Source organism: Ischnura elegans, chromosome 3 (genome assembly GCF_921293095.1).
Source record: "Ischnura elegans chromosome 3, ioIscEleg1.1, whole genome shotgun sequence".
NCBI classification, from domain to species: Eukaryota; Metazoa; Arthropoda; class Insecta; order Odonata; family Coenagrionidae; genus Ischnura; species Ischnura elegans.
In genome coordinates this window covers 27,632,785-27,652,647 of record NC_060248.1, presented here as the reverse complement: position 1 = coordinate 27,652,647, position 19,863 = coordinate 27,632,785, and the positions used below count along the sequence as shown (strand labels likewise).

At 43.7% G+C, this 19,863-nt stretch overlaps 1 protein-coding gene across 6 annotated transcripts in view; it reads left to right on the top strand.

Moving 5' to 3' along the window:
- The window catches only part of LOC124155599 (nucleolysin TIAR-like), a 684,526-nt gene that overhangs the window by 645,201 nt on the left and 19,462 nt on the right, over window positions 1-19,863 (top strand). For 4 of the 6 annotated variants that reach the window (XM_046529560.1, XM_046529558.1, XM_046529562.1 and 1 more), the window contains exon 5: window positions 13,092-13,112. The exons of the other annotated variants lie outside the window; for them this stretch is intronic. In XM_046529560.1, the coding sequence (XP_046385516.1) occupies window positions 13,092-13,112 (21 nt within the window). The remainder of the gene's footprint in view (window positions 1-13,091; window positions 13,113-19,863) is intronic. 6 annotated transcript variants of the gene reach the window in all.

The following is a 19,863-nucleotide window of genomic DNA, read 5'->3' as shown; positions in this document are numbered from 1 at the left end:
GTGCAAGTCTCCTTTTGTGGTGCGCCTGATTACGCGGAGGAACGCGGCAGTGCTTTTCGCCTCGTGCACCACCCCCTCCCGGCAGCGCGCTCATATCTTCGCCTTGCTCATCCCCGCGGTCGCCAAAGAAGGGATTCGTAGCGGCCGCTCCGAGCTCCCCATGCGGCGGCGGTGGCAATTATTGGATATTCCAGTCATCGTCCCGCTTTCTGGAAAACTTGGGCGAGGTAGGGGGGGGGGGGGGGATGATGGTTGGTGAGGATGCCGTGGCAGCAGAGGGAGCCTCCCTCGCCATTGTCTGCATGGAAAGAGAATTTTTTGTTAATCCCGCCCTCTCTCTCACTCTCATGTGTCATCTCCATCTCCACTCTCTTCTCCAAACCCTTAAACACGCTACTCATGTTGCGATCAAAGCACCCTTCTGTCGGGAGCAACGCAGTCGGGGCCAAGTTGAGGGAGGGTGTGTAGGCCTGTCGCTCGTCGAAAGCGACTGGGCCCGTCGGTCGGCCCTCCCCCAGTCCGACCGCCGACCCAATAATAATGGGAATCGAATGGGTGCGGTGGTCCTTGATGGTCCAGGTCCGAATCCCGGCGATGGCGGAGATATTTCAGAGACCCTTTTTAGTGCACTTCAACTGCAACTCACTGGTAGTCAGATGGAATGTTACGCCGTCAATCATTTTTGACTCGCTCAAGAAAGGGTATTCTGGTACATCATAGGGATACTTTTAGAGCTGGCCCAATCTAGTATGGTCGGCGAGTTTGGGCTCTTTGGGCAATGCGTTCAAAACGTTTGTAGCTGTCCCTAAGTAACTTCCGATTAAGCAATTTTCACACTCGTTGACAAAACCGTCCACGGAAGCTTTGACTTTATGCCCAGTGGCGAACTTTAGAAGAGGGAAAATGGCTGCAGACTGTAAGTTTCAGTGTTTATAAAAGTACACTCTCACTTTCATGCTGATGTTACCACTGCCGTATAAAACCTTTTATGCTAAGGTATCAGGATGAGATTTTCTGGATGAGTTACCCGGGAGACAGAAAGTTTTAATTGAGCGATAGCGGGAAGGAGATGTTAAAAGCAGTGTTACAAGGAAGAAAGGTGGGTTAGCGTAAAAGGGAAGTAAAATAATAGGATTTATGGATATCTTGAAAAGGTGTAGGCCTGATCCATGATTAAAACACAAATGGTAATTTCCAAAAAGTGTCGAAACCATGTCGAATTTTGAAATGACACAAAGTGTCGAAACCATGGTCGGTCGTTAAGTGTTACATAAAATAGTATGGAAATTACCATATGTGTGTTAATCATAGCATTATTCCACAAAATTAAGCCTGAAACGATTTTATGCGTTACCAGGGTAATTTTTAAAATGTCCCACGCCAATCAACTGGCAGAAAACAGAAAATCATATTTTTCATATCGCATCCGAATTCAAGCTAGTTACCGGTTATATGAAAATAGCCTACGGCCGATGCCGGCAGAGGCGCTGATGCTGCCCGCGTGTGTACATGAAGAAAGCATAACTGCGTAGAGGGGTATGTGAAGAAGGCATTGCATTCGCCTCTCCCCTTCCGCTTTCACTCCTCGGCGTGAAGATTCCGGAGCGCTCCCCTTAATGTGGGGACGGAAAGGGTTGGCGCGAGCGAAAGGATTGAACCGAATTTCCCCACGCTCTCTCTCTCAAGGTTTTCCAGTCATTCCCGTTCTTCGCACTCTCAACTTCTCCCCGAGCGAAGCGGACCCTTTCCCGGGCAGCCGTGTGCGCCATACCCTCCTTCCCCAACAGCTGTTGGCTGCGGTCGCCTCGAGGTAGGGCCGGCCACGGCTGGGGGTGGCTGCAGAAGATGGGCGGGAGCGGAGTGGAAGATTGAGAAACGGTGGAGGGATAGTTTGAGGGGGGGGGGGGCGTATAAAATGGGGAAGAAGAAGAGAGGGCTGTGCATGACTGGGGAAGTGGAGATGAGAGGGTGGGAAGAAGTTCTATTATGTGGGTTGTAACATGAGAACGGTTGTAGGGGTTGAGAGAGAGAGAGAGTGTGTGTTGGGGAGGATCGTGGAAGATTCAGGAATCTGTGGAGACGGCGGAATATCTTATTCAGTTGAATTTGCGTGTTTTATTAAAGGAGTTATTCGGACTACCCGGTCAGTAAAAAAAAGGACCACGGGAAGTGCATGTGCCTTTTTTGGTTTTACAACTTCAGCTCCTTTTTCCTTTTGCGCCGAGGGTTTTACGCCTTTCTTTATAATCCTGTTAATCTAGCTCGGGACGCGGCGTTAAAACGTAAGCCGCTGTGCTCTTTGAATTGGGTCTGATATGATAATGTGTGGGCCGCACCATTTTTAGGTCCATATCTTGGTTATTTGAGAGACCTGCGCTTATCGCATTTTTCTTGCTCAAGTTTTACCTTAAACGAGGTTTGTTTAATTTGGATAGTTATTATAAGCAATTTAACGGCCTTTTACTCAGCTTTTCTGCATGAGAAGTATAATAAACGATACTCAATCCAAGATTTACTCAGTTATATCATTTATGAATGCAACATTAAAGCCATATAATTTAGCGGTATTCCCTTCATCTCTTTGCACTAGCTTTGCAATGCTTGAGCATCCATTTCCTCAGCTGTCGTACAGATTTATTTCTACGTTTGCCACCGCTGTAAAAATCCCTGGAACGAAATGTAAAGGAATACTAAATCAGATACAGTGAAACGGCTTTGGAGTTATAGTTCAAGAAGGAGCCTTGTGGTCCATTTTGCCTTTATGATCCTCATATTTCGCCTCTAGGGAACTTAGTTCTCAGTGTTTGAGATTATCTCTTAGATATATGAAGACGGATTCATCTCGGATGACGGATTGAATTTGAAATGGAGATAGTGAATCCTTTTTTTCCCCTCCTCCTTTTCAATTCCTCCTCGAGTCTCTTTAAGAGCTTTTCCACCATGCGTCTCATCCTGTTTGCGGAATAGATTTACACCTCACCGTAATCCTGTGAAGAGGAAACTTCGCGTCAAAAAGTGGCGAGTGCTTTCTGTCCTGCGAATTGAAAAATAAGAGGGGAAGCTCTTTCGAGCAATGGCGGTGTAAATGCCCTCGACCCGCAAGCAGAAAGAGGAGAGACGGAGTGGCTAGTAGAGATATTTGGCCAAGGGGAGAGTGGGAGAAGGCTTTGCCTGGCATTATGGGGGCTGGGTCAAAAGGAAAGGAGTAGTATGCGGAGGAGGAGGAGGATGATGGGGGGCTACACATTTTAAGGGGCCCTTTTCCGCCTCGGGACTGCCAGCATGGGCCCGAAGTCATGCGAGAAACAGGAGGAGCAACTCTCCATATGCATATACGTTTTAAAGTTGGCTAGTTTTGCCGGGTCTGGGGCTATAGGTGTCCTGGAGGAGTTAAAACCGGGGTGGTCTCGGGAGTGGGAAATGGAGCCTAAACTTTGGAAACTCGTGTAAGGTATTGCGAGTGGGACGTGGCGTGGAGGCGGGGCTGGAGTTTAGGGGGGAGTGAGGGGAGGAAGTGGGGGAAGGCAGGCGTATTGAGGATGCTCTCTTCCTGCTTGTTTACCCCCGAGGAGAGCGCAGCATCCCTTGTTATTCATACTCCCCCTTTTCCCGCCGTAACCACCATCGCCCGCTCTATACTCCATTATGCCCTTATTCCTCTCTTTTTGAATCCGCTGCCTAACGCAGTGAGGAGAGGAGATCGGGAAGATAAACCCGTTGGAAAAGCAGGTGTTTTTGAATAGGGAAGAGTTGATTAGAGGTTGGCCGTGAAATAACGTAAAGAATCGGCTAGAGAATAATCTACCTTGGAGTGTAGTGGGACGGAATTGTTTACGCTGAGGAAGGAGGATGAGAATAGGATGGAGTCGATCGAGGTGTGGGTGCGCAAAATAATTGAGAAGGTAAGATGGATGGAGAGGGGTAAAGGAGCGAGGGAATGCAAGACATGATGTGTGAGGGAACTCTTCGCGGGTATACGGGGTATTGATGGAGTGTGCATTAATGGGAGAGGATATATTGTAAACCGCTGCGGAGAGCAGAGTTTCGGGAAAGATGACTGAGTAGTGAGAGAACATTGTCATGAATGGACTGACTAGTACGCGAAATGCCTGATGCCAAACTGAAGAAGTAATTACATTGTGAGAATGAGGGCTTTTGCGGCTGATTTTCGTTCGTATGTTTCAAGTTTTAAGTGACCCTTCTTTACCCAATGGATTACCTGTAAAACCACCCTAATTCGAAAATATTTCTCTTGACTTCTTACTTAGTCTTGTATGATGTGTGACACGATGTGGTGAAAGTTATTAAAATTAGCTAAACAAGACATTGGTGTATTCTCGCTGATTTTTTTCGCGCGACGAGTTTCGTTTCTACAACTTGAGAATGTTGTTGTAACATCATAACGCGTCGTTAGAAAATAAAGTCAGTGGTAATATTGAAATGCCTTATTTAATTAAGTCTCAATTGGTGTCCGCTCTTATAAATTTGACAGATTCCTATGGCTTAGTTTTATTCTGAACCAGACCTTATTCTTGGATCGGTAGTTGCAAAGCGTGTGCAATAGTAATTTTTTCGAGTTCAATAGTCTTTTTTTTTTACTTGTTTATTTTTTTTATCATTCGTTTTTCTCGGCTGCAATGACTCGTGTGAGTGTTGTTCTGAGCCCGTCGTTCGTCACGCCTTTTATGAGCACTTCCGGAGTCAAATGGTGTGGATGCATACGACCGGATGCGCCCATAGCGTATCGTTCTCAGTGCACCAAATGGACGTTGGGCAGCGGGTCGAGTCATCAGGTGCATGCGACCTTTCAACTCGCGATCTTTGAAGACTGGGAAACCGGGATGTTAGTTTTAGGTTTAAGGCAAACTCCGGCGAAACAGCATGCTTTAGGGGAATCATCATAAAATTCTCAAGTGCGTGGAGGTCATACGGGTATCTTTTATTCTAACGTGATATCAAAACTCAACTCATGAAATCGGCAAATCGGAATATTTTTGTCTTAACTTCGCGAAGTTTGGAAGATGTAAGATGAAATTGAGCTTTTTACATCGAATGATGGAAGGAGTGTGTATGCGGGACATTATCGTCGTATAAAATAAATTAAGAGAGTGAGGTGTTAGAGGTCGAAGGTTACCACCTAGGTAAGAGAAGTAAAAATGTATTTCTTTGAAAAAATAAGCGCTCAGTAACTGAAGTAGGATTTCTCAAATATAATCTTCAATTGTAGTCAGTGTGTTCCTCTGCATATCACGGTCTACGGTAGAATTCCCTACTTTAGCCGTTGACTTTTGAATCGTGGATCAGAATGTGGTAATGAAAAAGTTGTAAACGAGATCATTATGAGAGTTTAAGGCGAGCTAAGTGAAGCCAAGGGGATCAGTCTGTGGACCATGTTCGCTTCGGGCGACGATGATGCCGTTGGATGGGAGAAAGCCCTTCCGTTGAGGGCTCTGCAAAACTTCGTCTCCTCTGCCGTGAAGCTCAGGTGTACCTGCATGCGGTTAGCTCAGCACTTGGACCTTAATGCTCTACATTTAACAATTAGGGCGTTGCGCTCGAAGGATAATTCCTTGAGTTATCGTGTTTTTGTTTGACTCCAGGGTGTATCACGGGCGAGTTTTCCAAGTGTTTGTGGGGCTATGCGGGTTAAAAGGGATGGGTATTGTTTAAGGGTGCCGCCTTCGGTGTTATCTCGCTACATTCCTCGATGTATCTTAGTTTTCATTCTCGAGGCCGATAAGGGAGGAGAAATAGCGGTAGCAAGTTATATAATTATTGCCAAAACGTTGACAATAGAGATTCCTGCTTTTGGTAATAATTGAATACCTTTTGTTGGAGTTGGTAGAAGTTCATGCATTTAAAAATAAAATGTAAGCATTAGTTTATGCCCAATTTTTCTTTCGGTTTAATTAAACGTCAACGGGTAAACGGGGAATATAGCGGATTCTATATTACGTTTCCCTTTATGCATGTGCAAGACCACGAAATACGGTCACTTCGTGTATTACTTCGCTCAATTTTGTCGTGCTGAAGGATTTTTTTTTTCTCTCCTTCCGAATTAAGGTGCGCATTTTACGCCCGGCGCAATTCGTGGGCAATTGTCCTTGATCGTGCTCCAGATCTCATTCGCATAATCACACTCCATTTTCGACGGTGGAAATTGCCGCTCGTTGATGCTGTATTGTTTGGAAGTTGAAAAATATATGTAGTCCATGTGTATAAAGTGAGGACGTGAAAGGGAATCTTTCCACTCGTCTCCTCACCCCTCCCTGCTTTTCGTCTGAAAGAAAATCCTCCGCGAATTTTCCCTCGCTGCTGTTGTCGGTTATTCTTCTCTCCCTCCGTCTTTCCTCACTCCTTTGCGCATCTCCAAGTTCTTCCTCCGCTCGTTCGCTTGCTTGCCTCTCGTCTTCGTGTGCGAAAAGGCATATTTCGTCTCCGGGAGGGCTTCTCTGCGGGGACTGGCTGCTGTTAGGTGGAGAGGCGGGGGTTGGCGGAAGGGACGCCGAGGGGGATACGCTCCGCAGAGTGGCTTCCTCCCTCTCGCGTCGCTGTCTTTAAAAGTTGAAGTGGCGGGATTTGGAGGAGTTTGCTCGGAGGCGGGGGTGCGGGACGAAGGGTTTAACGGAGGAAAGGGGAACGGGAAAAGCTTCGAAGGGCCTGTGGAGAGAGAAATGCAAGATTCCGCGTTTTGTGCGAGTGGCACGTCAGAAAACGAGGCAATTTTTTATGCGGTTATTAATGGTTATTAAACGTAATCTGCTTAGTATTATGGGTGAAAATGTGGGTTGGAGTATCTTATATAACCAAATAATTCTTGTATTCAGGGATTCTTTTATAGAAGCTGAAGATACGCTCCTAACCAAGTAAAATGCTTCCCTCTATTAGGAACTTCGGAGTAGCTTTATTTCTCATTTATTTATTCTTTCCTGAAATGCCTTCGAAAAACCTCTTGTCTTTCCCACGATTTCTTGAATATTTAGTTTCATTCCTCTTAGTCCATCGCACCTAATCCATTTTCTCCATGTGCATCCCTTTAACAGATGTTCACATCGTTCATTCTCAGGTTACACACTTCTATATTATATCACGTGACACTACACCAACCGTTTTACGAGGCTTTACTGAATATTTATGCTTGTTTTGGCCTACAACAATTTCTTTGTTCGTAGAGAGCCTCCTATGCCAATTTAAGTCCATTCTTTTTGTTCTATGTCTGTGAATTAGGTGCATAAGTGAAGATTAGCTTGATAGTAGAGATGGAAACACGCAGTATGACCCCATTTTGTTGGAATTGGTGGATGTTAAGTGCTTGTGTCATCTTTCCACTTGCTTTCCTCCAATCTTATTAGTCGATGATCACGTGGTTTTCCATTCATGAGTCCTTGATTTAAAACGACGTAACTGTGACTCCCTCTTTCTTGCTTGTGCCCTTTTGATGTAATCTTCTTGACATTTTGCGAGTTCCTCAGCGGAAGAGACGAACTTCCTCGCACAAGGCGCTCCTTGGGAGCGCGCACAAAACCGTCTCCTTCCGCGGTGGATATTTGAGCGTCGTCGGCAGATGAACACGGTGTCAACCGCGCAACATCCCCCATTCCCCCGGCGCAGAGGAATACACATTTCCGTTTCCGGGAAGCACATTGCTTCAGCGCGAAACCTCTTTGCCCCCCTCCCCTCTTGTGCCTCCCTCCTTGCCGGCTGAGTACTCGCATCATTGTTGTCGCCGATTTTTTAAATTTCCCTTCGTAGTCCTCCTCCCTCCAAAACACTCGCACTGTATATCGTGGTCAGGGTGTTCCTTGTGGACCCTTCAAAACCTCAATTTCCGGGAATAATTCGTGAGTTGTTGAATAAGTTGAATTGATGAATTTCCCGCGAATTACCCGGAGAGAAAATGCGTTAGCGAAGGATGTGTTTACGGATACGAAAAAGCTGATGAGAGGATGTTCATGTAGGAGTGTGAGGAAAATATTAGTGAAGACTCTAATCTAGAGTGTGGCGCTTCACGGTGCGTAAAAATTTTAAAGCTGATGAAATAGTATGATTTAAAGCTGGAGGCGTTCGAAATGTGGATATGTAGGATGATGGAGAAGGTTAATCGGGCAGAGAGTGACGACGAAATACTAGATAGTTTGGGCGAGGGGATGAAACTTCTGGAAGAGATACGGAGAAAACAAGAGGGTTGGGATAGGGCGGGTACTAATCTGAGAAGGGAGGCTTAAAACCGTTGGAGAATCTTCTGAAGAAAAAAGTATATGCTGTGTAAAGGAAGGACTGAAGTAGTTAGATACAGTGGAAGGGAGCCGGGAAGTGTGACGTTCAATTAGAGTATGGGGCCAAGCGGGGTGAATAGCTTGTAAATCCATTTTTTCCAGTAGAATATTTACTTTAATAATAATAGCCTTGAATAATTAAAATTATGCTCGAGTTTTATATTTTGGCTTGCGTGGATACCCTGGTGACAACGGCGTGAGGCTTCGTCCCTTTTTTGTCCCCGGTTGCCACGGGCAGCAGTTAGATGAGGGGGGGGCGAACAGCCAGCCGTCTCCTCCCTTCTCTTCAGGGAGCTTGTTGGCTCCGAGCCTTTCTGTGTATATCGGCCCGCGCAGACTGCATTCACGGTTGCCTAGTTGGGTGGAGGTGTTCGGAGGGTAGGAGACGAGGGGTTTTAGTGGGCGTTCGGTCAGTTTGCGTGGCCCTGACGTTTTTGGAAAGGGGGTTAACTCGTTAGTTTGACTGGCCTCCGTCGTCTTCGCGGCGCAGAAGTCGGGGGGGGGGGGGGGGAGGAAGATTAATAGTCCGAGATGTGTCCGGTGTAACCTTTTGCCGAAAACGTCAGGAGCACGCATAGTCCGGAAGGCTGACGTGGTCTTGTCTCCCCCCACCCCTTGCGCCCTCTGACGTGGAAAAAAAAGAATCGGCCTCCCCCCCCCCCCACCAAGCCTTTTGAGTGATGCGGCCGTCTCTTGGACACAATGGGGCCTTTATCGCCCGTTTTTTCTCATCCTCTGTCCTCCAAATTTTCGGCTCGTTGGAAAAAAAAACATAATTTTGGTTAAGTACTAAATTCAAAAATGAACTGCAAGTGTATGTAGTGGTCGATCGAGGCCTCTGAACGTTCTCCGGTCCTTAATTTTTCATCCTTTTTAGATTTTTAATCTTAAATGATTGAAAACTGTTTTGTCACATCTCCACCGAGACAGCATTGTACGTTATTCTATATCCTTTTCATGTATATGTATTCCATAATCTAGTCACGTTGTGGTGGCTTTCTCAATTTGGATGCATTATTTTAGTTTCCTTCATGCGCTTTCTCGTGGAGCGACCCGTAATAAAGGCTTCTATTTGAAAAATTGCAGAATGTCCGTTTTATCGCCGAGTGGGAAAATCAAGAGTGAGTTTCCGCGGATTCCTTTTCTTTTTTTAAAATTGATTGTCATAAGAATTTGTCTCTCTCCCTTTCTCCCTAGCCGTCGGAGTTTCTAATGAACATCCTAATTGGTGTCATAACCTCGAATTAATCTCTCCATGCCTTTATTTTTTTTAAGTGATCAATTTCCTTCACTGCACGGAAGATTATTATTTTTTTTTGACCCCCCACTTTTTTTCAACCCCTTCTTTATACGACCGGATGAATGTACCCCATTTGCCTAATTCCGAGAGCTTCGGTTATATGGTTCCGCAAAGAGTGGGCCCAGAGGGGAGAAAGCAAGCGATCCCGGGTCTGATGTGTGCGTATATATCACCCTATTCCCTTATCTGTCAACCCCCTCTTTACCCTCTCTTTCCCTCTGGTTTGTTGAAGTACCGACCCTTTTCGCGCCGAGTGACGTCACGTGCAAGTTCACGCCGCACCCCTCTTTCCCTTCGTCCTCTGCCCCTCTTGTGGTGGCTTCCCCGGTTGGATCGTCGCGCGCGCGCTTCCTCTTTTGTTTTTCGTCCGTCTTTTTTTTCCGAAATGATTTCCCTCCCAACCCTTCCTCGCAAATCATTTGTCTGCGTTCGTTATCTCCGCGTCGCCGCTTTATTTCCGTCCTTAGCAGCCATTAAAGGGGGCGCGAGCGTAAATCCCTTGGAAGCAATCATAAACGGAGGAGCGACGGGCGCAGCTTAATATGAGAAGGGGAGGGATGCGAATGGAACATCCAAATCCATTTCTCTGTCTCTCTTTCTTTCCCGCTCCCCTGTCTGCCTTTTAATCCGGGCAGCGCGCGCTTGTATAAAACATCCCACTGCGATGACCAATTACTAGTCGTTAAAAACTACCCGTTGGGCAGTGTGAACGGGAGGACAGTGGGGTGAGTTTTTTTTTTACAGGGGGACGGATGGGAGGGTGAAGGGAGGAATTCTCACAATTTGTGTCATGTCATCTTTTAGCGTGATAATGCTCGTTGTTATGTTCCCCTCCCCTTCTTTCCCTTAATTGCCTCCTCGGTGGGGTTGGTTGATTTGCAAGTGTTCGTGAGGTTTGTAGGGGTTCCAATATTTGTACTAGGAAAAAATGGGAGAAATGTGAAGAAAAGAAGTTGTTAAATTATATGAATAGGACGGATGAGTGATCGTTTGTACCATCGGGAATGGTTTGGTATGGGCAGGTTTACCCCTCCAATACTAGCGAAGCATTATGTGACGTTAATGAGGTACTTCATAAAAAATGGACTCATTTAGTATTCACGCGGACGTGAATGAAGTTGTAAGCAACTAAAGAAGATAAGCGAGGCAATAAAACTACTAGGACTCGAACCACGATTTGCGGTCAGGTACGATACCAGTTACACATATAAACCATTAATTTCGGGCATAGCAAGATCTGGGTTTCTGGTGTTTATGTCATTAACATGGTCTGAAAATGAAACTTAATTCTGATGAACCTAAGCAATGTCACTTAATGCTGGTGAACCATGACATTAGATTTTGAAACCATACACTGTGTAAGTAAAATTTTCGATTTGCAACGTGAGGTTTCTATCCCTTTCGACGTTTTATGCCTTTGTCCATGTATAAAATCATCCACTTATCAGGCTGATTCTTTCTCTGGAATTGCTCGTAACCGCCGATCTACGGTTACCACCGGTGTGGGTTAGGGTAATATTTCAGCGGCGGAGCTGGCGTCCTCGGAGTCTGTGGTTGAGAGGAGGTATCAGTAAATTTATTGCAAGAAAAGTGGATTGTGTGAAACCTTTTGTTAAGGGGAAGATAGGGGCCCATTTTCTTGGATGGATGAGGCCACTGGTTGGGAGAGTAATTAACATCCATTTGCTTTGATAATTTCTTTCTCGAGTCGTCCTCGCCCGGCCTCTGGTGGTACGGCCGTGAACGACACGACCACACCCCCTTCCGCATCCTGTCGCCCGCGTGCCTGTCTCCCGTGACCTCCCCCGCCTGCTGCACCCGCCACCAACCGGCACCTGCACCTTCCACCGCCTTCTCGCCCCCTCACCCGAGACCACGATGTAGTAGCCCTTGACTAGGCACTCGGCTTCCAGCTGCACTCCTCCAACAGATTGGTATCGCGTTCGCGAGTAAATGTTTCTGTCCTTCAACTTTATTATGATAACTGACAACGCGCAAAAAAAAGTCGTTTTTCCCCAGCTGTGTCCTCACATTTGTCTGGGGTCGAATTTCTTGCCAGAGCAATACATGATGAGATTGTTTCAGCTTGAATCGATAGATTAGTGTGCCAGCGGAATTGATCTCAACGGGGATTAAAAAGCATGATGGTGTATCGTGGTAATACCACTAAATCATAAAATGATTGCCTATGGTAATATTTCCTCTATCCATTTATGTCATTGTATAATATGGCTGCAGAATTAAGTTGGGAGATTAATTTTTCTCCTGTACTTGAGATAAACATTTTCCCAACCAATCCGCTCAGATTTTAGGCTCTAGTATACTTTTTCCTTGTAAGAGATTAGTACCTATTTATAACGATCACGGGGAAAGTGAATTTATGATTTCACTTAATTGTACACGGTAACTGTCATTTTTCCGTGGGTAGTTCCTTTATAAATCAGAGTTTTACGCATTTGTCGTAGTAAAATGATCATTTTCCGTGACTGTATCACCCTTTAGTTGCCTACGGCATGATTTATAGCCGAGGTTTAACATGATGAAATCTTACTCTTTTCGTTGAAATTGTCTTTTCAGACTCAATTCTCCAGTTTCCATAGTTATTTCGTTCCATCTTAGGTGGAATAGAGAAATAGGTGGAGCGATAAGAATCCTAATCCAATGTTAAATTGGAGAAGATTTCAATTACTTGATTGGCATAATACCTGAAGAAGCTTGAGAGTTATAGAGGGTTTTTTGATGTATCATTGGTTGTGTGACACAAGTTGGCGTCTTCATTTCGTCTCTCGTTTTATACAGCCTTTTATTTGCCTCAACATTCTCCTGTATAACCTCTCTGTGTGTCTTTAGAGTTTTCTAGTTTTCATTTTACACGAGTTCTCGTGTAGGTTTGGTAGGTTTAATCTTGTAGAACTTGGAAAAATTAACATTTTTGACTCCCTGGATCCTTCCGTGTGTTTTTCCTGGATAAATTGCCAGGTTCCTAAGTTTATCATTAATGACTTTATTGTATTTGTCCACGACTCTTAAATCTCTACTAACTCTGTCGTAGTATTTTGTCTGGTGTTGGGAATCGTCCGCCACGTAATGTTTCCTTTCTGGAGGCTTCAGCCTCTTGCAGATTTCTTTCTTCGATCAGGCATCGGAGTAATTTTCTTCGCTGTATGTTTTTCCTTCCATTAACCACGAGTCGTTTTGTGTGATAAGAATAGCAATATATGTGTCAAATATTTATGCTCTCTCATGTTCTACCACGTGAAGTGTGTATCAGATTGTGAACGAGGTCTTTCGTATTTATCCCCATTGTTCACAGCCAGTGATAAAGTGTTATCTCATTATTTTTATCGCTATGAAACATAAAAAGTTCGAATCGATTTATCTTTATTTCTGTATATTCTTTTTGTGCTTATGATTCAGTTTTACTTTTTAATTTCTCCCTGCTAACTCTTGGCCAATTTTTTTCTCGATGTCTCCATCACATGTACTGACTCCTTTCACGCCCTGCCTGTTTGCAGCTTATTACGACAGTAATGCGGGTAAGTGATCCACCATTATAATACTTTTTTATCACGCTAGTTTTTATATTATTACCTGTCCGCGGTGTCCTTTCTATTGTTTCTTTTCGTTCTGAATCCCTCGATGTACTTTTGAATTCGGGGTCATGTTGATGCAGGGCGTGTGGGCAACTCCCATCCATCCATTTGTTATTTTCTTGTGGTGTGGCAGTATGTTGCCTCAGAGTTATTGATTTATGATTTCTGTTTATTTTTATTGTTAAATTATAGTTGAAGAGACTGTCATACACTAGCGCACATATACCCATACTTGCAGATATATCTACCTGAAATGAAATTGGATAGTCTTCGAGTTTTACATCTGTTGCACTTTCGTTTCTTCTTCTATTGCCTCAAGAACACGATATGCTTAAGTCATGCTCACAAAACCTTAACGTAACTTGGCATAACCATGGAGTTGAAAAACTCAAGTATTAGCTCATGTTGGTTCATAGCAACTTTAAATGGCGTAACTTGATCTAGTCTAGTCATTCGACTAGAAACGATCAAATACCTTTAGAAATTAACCGGTAGCAAGGCAGATTTCTTTCTATAAATTGAGACGTTTAAACTATCTTAAGTCGTGTAAAATCCATTTAATGATTGATGCACGATTGAAAAATGGTTTTTGATGTGTTTTAATGAGTATGTCATGAATTGATAGAGTTCATATTAAGTCATGTTACGCTAAGTTGGTTTTTACTCGCGATACCATCTATATCTCATAATTTAAGGAGGACACAATAATAAAATTATTCTTTTGGAATGAGATGTACCGACCTTCTATCCACGGCGCTTTAGGATTATTTCCTAAGGAATATTTGTTGGGACGATTTGTAAGTTAAGCCAAGAGTTGATTTTAAGATGGTTGATTTTTAGTTAAAGCAAAACATTTTCACGACCTTCCGTGTTTTTTTGTGGCAATTACGGAGTGACCGTGAACTTGTTGTGGCTATATCAGTGGCTATAATAATTGAAATTTTTCTACATGGCAAACAAGGTCGGCGTATATTACTGATTTAATGATTACTTTAGGAAACGCTTTGTTGCAAATATTAATTCTACAAAAATGTAAAATAGTGTTTTTCCCAGCAGATCGCCGAGTGTTAAAGAGCGTATCCCTTTCTTTTCATTGGAAAAATACACCATATTGGTAGGCATGCAATATCGATCCTATTGTCCATTAAATTATGGGTTTCATTATTGAAGGCGTTAATGTATTTAATTATCTGAGCAGGGTAGTCTATAACGGATCATTATAAATTCATTTGAAAATTTTGTTTGAAAATTATTTAAAACAAATGCGGTTTTCCCAATAAAATAATTTGGGGTATTTTATTTGTATGAATACGCTTTTAATAAAAACAATGATCAAAATGAACTCATAATTGAAAGAAATTTCCATTGGTTTCACATGGAAGTGTTACATTTTTTTTATTTAGGCGCGTAATTCGTTTTTTATTTGTTTGGAAAGCAGCCTGTTTTTTTCCCTTAAAATGTCGATTTTTTGGCCCAAAATGATTGTAGTTTTTTTTTTTTCGCTCCCATTCCTCTCCCATTTCCCTAGCTTGCTCGTCCCTCTTTCAGAGCGCGACCCTGCGCTTGGCGTTCGTCGACTTTTCGCCCCGTCCTTCTTTGTCTCGCTTCCTGACGCCTAAGCGAGCCAAGTAAAGCCACATCGATCCCCCTTTATGCATTTTACAAAAACCCATGCGAGGGGTGAAAGGCTGTCAATTTCCGGACTCGAGAGAGTAATTGATAACTTGTTTCGCTCGGGCGTCGTTGGCATTGGAGCGACAATGGTGGCCATCCCTGTCCATGCGACTGGTTGGTGCGTCTGTGTACAGCCCAGTTCGAAGGCCTCTAAGAATCCAGGCATTCTTGGTTCAGGAGATGTTCTGAAAGGCAACTTAGAGTGTTTGGCACTACTCATGGATCCTTAAGGACCAACTCCTTTAACCAAGCAATAAATTCCAGTCGTGGCCTTCTCAACTATATGTTTCAAAATCAAAATGCAATATTAATCATTACACCTTCCAATGAAAAATCATATTAACTCATGTGAATAGTTCTTTTATGGCCTAAATGGTTCCAAATGGCTTTTTGAACTAGAATATAATTACTGTGTAACATTTGTTTCGAGATATATTAATTAATATGTAAATAAATTTTACCTTCGGTGACAGATTATTTAGGATTTGGTTAAAATATAATCAGATGGGAAGCAAACATGAAATGTCAGTTTTAATACCCGTAGGCATATTACTTTTCCTTCGAAGAATCCTGTTCTCATTCAGATCAAATTACTAATCAGCATTGATTACAAGTTTGTTCAGGATTACCAATGAACTTCTACATCGTCAGTAATCAAATCCAAGTCATTGTTTGGGTTACATATTTGATCTCGTGTCATTTGTCTTGGAAACTGATCCTTCAGCCCAAGTACGTGCATCTCGCAACGTAGGTAAAAAAACAAGCATGCCGTCGCAGCAGTATGTCCTGTCCCTTGTACCGCGAGGTCATCGTCTCGTTCAACACGGAGGCCACCTCCCCTTCCTTGCCCGCCTAGAACAATGGTCCCTTGGAAAGTGGAAACCCTCTGGGCACGCCTTACCTCTGTTCTTGGCACCAGCTTCAGATTATATCTGGTGCGCACCGGGTGTGCCCATGCAAGCCTTGCCAACTTGGCTCTCCTTTGGTGCGCGGCAGTAGGCGATCTTCGCGTGACAGTGTGGCATGAGGTTTCGATCAATTCAGTGAAAGAGATTCTGTAGCTCAAACTTTGAATCATTGCGACTCCGTTGCCGCTCTTTGCAGCATCTTCATGAAACAGATTTCAACGTAACTGGAGATTATTTGAGGACGTATATGACTTGGAGCCATCTCGGAAACAGTTGGTAAATCTCCATAAGTCTCATTTGGGCCGATCTAAGCTTCAGAAAATCGTTGCTTTGTTAACAGCCGTGACTTAGCAAAACCCAAGCTGGTCAACTGCGCTTCTGAAATTTTAATAAGTTTTTCTGTGGCAATTACCGTCCCAAAAATTAGCATTTCATTTCAGCAACGTTTCTTTACCACTATTGTAAGGCACAGTATAACCGAACAATACAATAGGAAATCAAGAAACAGCTTTAGAGCTACGGAAGCTGTAGTTAAGGCTGTCGCTTTTCAAGTGTTTATTGGCTTAAATGTGGAAGGAAGGTGGAAAGGGGTGGTAAAATGAGGTGGTGGAATGACGGAACGAGACGTGAAGGATTTGGAAATTACCGGTGAAGGAGGATTCGGAAGCATAAGCGCTGACTGTGAGTTCCATCGAAATGGGAATCTAAGATGATGGTATACCTACCGTCTGGCTTAGGATCATTTAATCACGTACGTGCAGTGGAAATTGACCTTATACTGATTCTTTGGTTTTTCTCTTTCACTCTGCTCAATGATCGCTCCTCGAAATTGCCTAAATCTTTACAATTTGCTCCGTGAGGTTAGCAGAGTTTTGCTTAGAGCCCAGGTAATTTCAACCATTGATTTTTCAGCCTGTGTGAAATTTGTCCTTTTTATTATGCACCCACTCTGCTGTACGTTGGACGTTTATCCGGTCAAACACATTGTTAAACAGTGAAAAAAGAAATATTTGAGGGATCGTTTTTATGAATGTGCTCCATTTCAATGCATTGTTTCCCAGTGCCATTGTTCTTTTTGATTATTTAATATTGACGATACAATATAAATTTCAAGGTTTATCTGCCAGGCAAGATATGATTAAAGATACGTCACGTAACCTTAAAAAAGTAAAAAAAAAATGGTCCTTCAAAAATAGTTGAGTGCAACACTTCATGACTCGGGTAATTCAATAAGCATTAAATACGCTTGACCGCTCTATAGAGAAGCTTGTTTTCCAGTTAGCTGTTAGTAAATTTGTATTGTTTCAGTTTTCATGAGCCGCACGAAAAAATACGGTTTCAAATTAATACAGCTAATCGATATCGTTTTGTTGGCTCGATAAAAAAACTATCTTTCCAGTTTGGTTAATTTTCATTGTGGGCGGGGAATATATGAATCAAATATTCTGTTATTTTTTTCCGCCGCTGGAATGATGCGTCACGTCAAGCCAATGCGGCTCCCATATTAATAATCGAGTTGAGATTGTTAATTGCTATGCGTGGAAGATAAATTAAAAGTTAAATGAACCGTGTCACTTGTTTTCCAACTTTTCAGCGTTTAATGTTTTCGTACGTAATGTATTATGCATCCGCAATCAACAGAGGTTTTTCTATCTCCTGTCATTCGACGCATTAACATTTCACCTGACCTTTTCGTTTAATTTTAAACGATTATTAAATACAATATTGATGGAATATGAACTATTTTTCGCGTGTGCGTAAATTTTTAATTCCTTAATTACTGGTTTTTTCCGCTATGTGGTGCACGCCGTCGATTCCGGCGCAAAAATTACTATACCCTCCAATTAATTCCCCTCCTCCCCCATCCCGTTCGCTATGCGGTGCCGTCCACTTCTCACCCCTTGCTTTACCTCCGGAGCGCACAGTTTGGTGGTCAGCGGCCGTTTCCATATTCCCACCGCCCCAGCCCAGATAGCCATGTTCCAAGCCGCGATTTTTGGACGACTCCGGGAAGTTCCAAGTACGGTCGTCTAGTCGACAGTCACTACTGCAGCTGCGTGTAGGCGCCAGTGAGTTTAAGCATTGGGTGACAATGTCGGTATAGGGAGTATGATGTCACCAAAATCGAGACCAATGGTGCGGGGCTGTTTGTCTCGTGACGACAAACAGACATACTGCCGAAAAGAATTGTTTTCATCTCTATCTATTTCAACTAGCCGGAAAGGGATGTTGAAAACATTGTTAGAGGGTAGAAATTTAGATAAACGAGGGAGAGGAAGGAGGAGAATAGGATTTTTAGATAGAATGAAAGGGAGTGGGCCCTACTGTGAATTGAAGAAGGAATATACAAGAAGGAAAGAGAGGCTGCAAGGATTCTTCATAAGTACGCCATGAGAAGATACCTACCTTAATCGGTAGAATACTTTAATAAAAATAATCTTTCTCAACTTATTCATCTCTGCATCCATGTTGGAAGTAAGGAAATAAAACTTTGTAAGGTTCACTGTTATTTAATTATGGGCACGACCCGGGTTTCGTAACTTGGTTACATCGTCAGGTTACGAAACCAAGGTAACCAATCAGGTAACCAAGTTACGAAACCCGGGTCGTGCCCATAATTAAATAACAGTGAACCTTACAAAGTTTTATTTCCTTACTTCCAATATGGTGAGGTTTCACAAAGTAAAGCTTGAAGTTATTAGTAGTATTCTGCATCCATAGTTTACCGAAACCCTGTCCTGTCATTTAAATCCGATTTCCTCAGTGCCCACGTTTCCGTCCTGTAAAGCGCTATGCTCATTATCAAACTCTTCGCTTGGCTTCTCTCTGCACTCTCTAATTACTGCCCAAACTGCTCCACCAGTCCAAGTTTTGTGACTACCTAATTTAATTTGCTTTATTAGCTTCCATGTTCTCAAAGGTTTCAGAACCACTTGGTTCTATTGGAACATTTTGACATGCAAGTCCGATTGAGTTCCTTAGCTTTGCTTACATTCCTAATGAGCGATCATTAGCTCCTTGTGAAGCTTTAAATTAACGTGTCGGGTATTATAAGTATCCCACCGATTGTTACTAAAGTACTCAGGGGGTAGTCTCTTTTAATAGGATGATGGAAAGGAAGATGCCTGCAGGAATAACGAAAGAAGCAGTGTGAAAAGATCATGCTTACCGTTCATGGCAGGGTTGCGGAATCGCACGACTTTCAAGGAAACCTGTCTTAGTCGGTAGGTAACTTCCAATAAATGGCATTGTTTAGGACTAATTCGGAAAAGAAAATTAAACGCAGTGTCCAATCACTGTTCTAATAAAAAGCAACTACCATCTATCTGTCGTGTTCAAATAACCCTCACATTTCAACATAAACGGTGTAGACTTCGTCTTTCTTCGCCCGTATCTTCTAATGGACGGATGCTCACATTCATGGGAGCTCACCTATCTTTCGCGTCATCCCTGATTCCGCGATGAGCCGCCGAAGGAAGGGAGCATCCGTGCCCTAGGCTGCAGTGGGACGATGGAGGCGGACCGAACTGCCGCCGCGGCCCGCAGATATTTACCCTCGCCTCCCTCCGCCTTCTCCGGCGGGCGGGCGGCTTACGGAGTCCCCCGCCAAAGTGCCCCAAGTTTCCCTTGGAAATGAGATGGCGCAACAAAAGCATCGTCGTGGGTTGGGAGAGGAATTTTTGGGGACTTATATATTTTACGCCCTTCGGTTTTTCTTCCCCACCGCCGATGCCAGCGTTGCGAGGCTTCGATAATAAAATGCTCCGCCACTCCGCCGTGCCCCCTACTCTCTGTTTTTCTTTTCATTAGCAGTAACCCCTTTTTCGCCCCTGGTTGTGTTATCACAACGAAAGCCCCTTTCAAGGGGCGGCGCACCCTACCCTCCCCCATCCATCCCTTTTTGGTTCTCCCAAATCTGCACGCGCACTTGCTCCGGTGAAGAAACCGCGCGGATCTTCGATGGATAAATTCAAACCTCCCTTAACTCTGAATATACCATAGATAGTTTATGATTTAGATGACTACCAGACTGACCGATTGGTACAGTGATGGATAAGAATTCCCGAGTACTTTCAGAAAAGCTGAAATTGTGCACGGCCGACCGGAAATGG